The sequence below is a fragment of the Orycteropus afer genome, unplaced genomic scaffold, assembly GCF_000298275.1.
Source record: "Orycteropus afer afer isolate SDZICR_OR568_19922 unplaced genomic scaffold, OryAfe1.0 scaffold00140, whole genome shotgun sequence".
NCBI classification, from domain to species: Eukaryota; Metazoa; Chordata; class Mammalia; order Tubulidentata; family Orycteropodidae; genus Orycteropus; species Orycteropus afer.
In genome coordinates, this window is record NW_006921727.1 from 5,036,155 (window position 1) to 5,040,804 (window position 4,650).

The 4,650-nt window shown below is 35.1% G+C and overlaps 1 protein-coding gene across 1 annotated transcript in view; it reads left to right on the top strand.

The window, feature by feature from the left end:
• Positions 1-4,650, top strand: part of COL21A1 (collagen type XXI alpha 1 chain) — a 184,527-nt gene that overhangs the window by 28,646 nt on the left and 151,231 nt on the right. Inside the window, exon 9 of the mRNA XM_007945617.1 lies at positions 4,314-4,376. Within this exon, the coding sequence (XP_007943808.1) occupies positions 4,314-4,376 (63 nt within the window). The remainder of the gene's footprint in view (positions 1-4,313; positions 4,377-4,650) is intronic.

Here is a 4,650-nt window from a genome sequence, read left to right on the forward strand (position 1 = left end):
GTAGCTGTCTTCCAAATCTCTTGGGGTAACTGAGTGAGTGCCTCCAGTGGGGCATCTGTTTGTTAAAACATTTCAATAGGTATTCTATCAAATCATGGAGCCTTGTTCTTTGGCAATTGCTTCAATGCATTTTTGAATTCTTCCTTAAATATCATTGGTTCTTGATCATACGCCATCTCCTGAAATAGATGATCATTGAGCAATTCTTTTTGGTACAGTGAGTCTGTGTATTCCTTCCATCTTCTTTTGATGCTTCCTGCATCATTCAATATTTTGTTCATAGAAACTTTTAATATTGCAACTTGAGGCTTAAATATTTTCCTCAGTTCTTTCAACTTGAGAAATGCTGAGCGTGTTCTTCACTTTTGGTTTTCTAACTACAAGTCTTTTCAGATTTTATTAAAGTAATTGGCTTTGTCTTCTCAAGCTGCTCTTTGAAATGTTTTGTTCAGTTCTTTTATCTTGTCATTTCTTCCATTTGCTACTCTCCGCTGAATGGCAAGCTTCAGAGTTTTTCTTTCTTTTTTTTTTTTTTTTTTTTTTTAATGTGAAAGATCTGGAAAATCTCTAGCTTACAAATAAGCACCTTTCAAATAACACATCCATACAAAAACGTCAGCTTCTTTCCGTACTTCAGTAGCCTTAAGAACATTTGTGAGGATAAACCCTCTCTCCATTTTATCTAACCTTAAATATTAGATCTATTAGTTCAGAAGTGGGAAGATTTTCCTTTTTTCAGGTAGGAACAATTTCTTATAACTTCTTTGCTCTGAGATAATCTCCTCTTCAGTCTTCTCTTTGTTGCTATCCTTTGTGTCATCCTGATAATTCTACCAGTTAAAGATTCATTTGGGCTACCACGTATTCTCTTTTTAAATTATAGAAGCTTTTGGAAAATATCAGGGGCCACTTGGCATTCATGCTAAAGTTTAAGTTACTTTCTCCAAACTCATGGAGTGAGTTTCCTCTAGCCTGAGAGAGTGGTTGTTTGGGTTCTGAGTGAGGAAACTGGTTGGTTTTGGGAAATAGAATAGGTCTTAGGTCAGATACTCTCAGGGAAGGTAGGGTAGCATGAACATATAAGGAGTTTGAGAAGAGGGCTTGAAAAGTGAAATTTGGGTGTAGAGAGATTTACAAAGGTAAACTTAGATTGGCAACATAAATATTAGCTCACTTTTGGAAGCATACTCTTTTTAAATTTAATTGTTCATATTTATACTACTTGAGAGGCCATATTCAGAGATGTTTTAGCTTAGTCCATGACATTTTCACTCCTGTCAACAGCTCAAAAATACCATCCATGGCACAAATTCAATTCAATGTAAGTGTTGGTTGCTTTTTAGCTGAGTGAGTACTTTTTTTTAAATTCAAAATGTGCAAATGTTTCAGCTACATTCGAATAAACTTATTGAGAAGTTAGTCACAGTTGTATAGTAATATGTCACATGTATAATTTCATGTATTTGGACGTTTTTTTTCCATGTTAAATTTGCTGGTAATGCCCAAGCCTGTGTTTATTTAACATGAGCAGGGATAGTAGTGTTTAGGAGCTGAACTGGCTGAGATCAAATAGCATCACTGCTATTGTTGTGTGGCCTTGTGCCAGTTCCCTAACCTCCCTGAAACTCAGTTTTCCTATCTATAAAATGGAGATAATAAAAGTAGCAGCTTCATAGGACTGTTGTAAGGATTGAATAATTTAATATAGGTAAAGCCCTTAGAGCAGTAGTTAGCATGTAATAAACAGTAAAGATTAGGTGTCAGCTTTTAGTGATTGAATTTTTGTTCAAATTGATCTTCTCTCCAGTTAGCTAACTTACTTGAGTTTTATTGTATCCATCCAGTTTTATTGTAGTAACACCAAATCTACCTGATTTTATGTGAATAATTCAGTAAGGACAATAGGAACTAAACAAAATAACAAGCAAAGTCTGCCAGCAATAATAAAACCTCTAAAAGAGATTATTTTATCTGTTGGGACTGTTCAATGTTACAGTCCTTATGAAGTCACATTAGATTTATGTTGTGGGTGATTTTTTTCTTTTGGGAACTTAGTTTTGATTACTTTAAAACATTATTGTTAAGTATGTTGTGTACTTTTGTGCATTGTAAAAACATATGAGGACCTTTTCTTCTTGTGCCAAAACTTTATTTCAGCCCCATCATGAAACAAAACCAAACCAAACCAGAAAACCAAACCTGCTGCTGCTGAGTCAATTCAGACCCACAGTAGAAGTTAAACCTTCTTCAGATCCTTTTTCTTTCCTAAATTTTTCTGATAATTAATATACTCCTTCACTTCCGTGGAGTTGGATCCGGCTCATAACGGCCCCTCCTTGGGTTTCCCAGGCGGTATCACTACGGAAGTAGATTGCCTAGCCTTTCTTCTGAGGAGTGGCTGGTGGATTTGAACCACCATCCTTCTGGTTAGCAGTCAAAATGTCTTAGGCACTATGCTACCAGAGCTATCTAACAGTTCTTAATGAGAGCTTTAATTTGAAATAAATAAATCAGCAAGTTGTTATTGAATTTCTGTTTGCTTCTCAGCATTATAGAAAAGAGATAGAAGATATAGATAGACTTCGTTTTCAAGGAACCTCAATTCAAATTATGAATAAAGACTAATCAAGGGAAACTTTTGGGAAACACCTGTTAAAAAGTGATATAGGTGCTATTATATTATTTCAATAGAGAAAGATATCAGGAGAAAACTAGTATAAAAAGGTAGGTGCAGTAATAAAGAAAAGATGAAATTTGTTCAAAGGCAACAAGTCTAATATGAACATGGATGAAGAAAGAAGGCAGGAGAGGCTGGAAATTAAAGTGGACCCTTTGAAAAAAGAAACATTCTAACTCCCCAGAGACCCTGAATGTTGTTCCTTCATGCCCATTGGCACGGGTGGCCCTTGGATTTGAATGAAAAATTGTATCTCTTCAGTAAAACGTTATATGTTTTCGGGATTGTCTTCCTTGATTTACATCTATTCTTTCTATATTGATTTTACAAATGGACTTGCCCTCCTTCTCAGCCTTTCCTCATGCTCAGCCTTTTAAGGGGCAGCTCTGAAGTGAAAAATCCATCCCTTCTTTCTTGGCTCTCTAATAGAGTTCATGTAGTTCTTTCCATTTTTCCTGTTACATTTTTGGGAACAAATCTCCATAGCCAGTAGCCTGCAGTAGTATTTCAGATCATCATATTTGGCTTTGTAAATGGATCCTTAGCATTGGCGCTGAGTTAACATATAATCACCGGGGCCCTGTATGAACAATTTCTTACTGAACGTAAGAATTATTGAATTGAAACCAGTTGCCTCTGTGCAGAAGTTTACTGACAATGACGACAGAGACTTCATGTTTTTCAGTGAGATGTGCCAGTTGGACCTCTTGGACTTAGAGACAGGGTGAATATGGCTTTGTTTTCAAAGTATTTCTTAGAATTAAATTATAAAACACTCTTCCCTCACAAAAACCTTGCTTGCATTGCTTTTTTCGTGAGCAGAGACCAACTGAATGGTCAATCCTAACTGTCAGGTAACATAGTAGAATTCCATAGAATGTGCCTGAACTCAATGCCATGTTCTGCGGAGCAAGGATCTTTGAAGATCTCAGGTTTGTGAAGATAAAGGTCAGTTTTTAATTTCTTAAATATTACCTGCACTCAAGGACTGTAGGGGTTGGAGAGGAGTTGTTTTGCCTGGGTTTTACTCTCACTGAAATAGGCACATTTTAGAATTTAAACACTATTTACAACTGGGATTATAAATAGCCACAGAGGCTCATTTGAAAGATTGAAAGAAAATGTCTGTCATGCAACTTTACATTTGGGTCCCATTGTGAGGCCACATGACATGTGGACTATTTCATTAATAGTTATCTTTTGAGTTGAAATATTATAATATTGAAATATATAATATTGAAATATTATAAACCTATCTGTGGTGTAATCTTTTAAATTAGAATTTAGAATGAGTCTAGAAATTTATGAGTGAAATATTGCTGCCATTAAAACCATATTTGCACTTCATAGTTTGATCAAAATTCTAAAAAGCTATCCTATCATAAATACTGACATTTTTTTTACCATTGAAAAGTACTACAGTTGTTATACTTTATGAGCTCACAGAAATAAATTATCAAAATCTTAACATAGTAAAAGGGCTTACTTTGTTATCATTTAAGATACAGCATTATTATTTCAACCCTATTTTGGGATTTTTTTAGTATAAAAAAGTTTCAAACATTGTAATTGCCTTTGGTCCTTATTATACTAATGTGGTTGGTTGGTTTGCACTGAGAAGTTTTTTCCTGTCTAGGGTGACCCTGGACTGCCTGGGAACCCTGGCTACCCTGGACAACCTGGTCAAGATGGTAAGCCTGTGAGTACTGAAAGCTTAGTCATCTCCAGTACTGGGATTATGGCATCATCATTCTAGTCACTTTTTCTGTATCTTATTTCAAAATGGTATGCATATTGCTACATTTTACAAATTACCCAGTGAGTTCTCAGTATTAATGGAAGTCTGGGTTTATAAATTCTTTAATATTTCCCCCATATCTTTGTAAGTTTTCAAATTAAATAGCTTTTAAAGATAGTAGTATTTTCCTAAGAATGTGTGTCCTGGAGTGTACTCATCATTGACCTAATATATA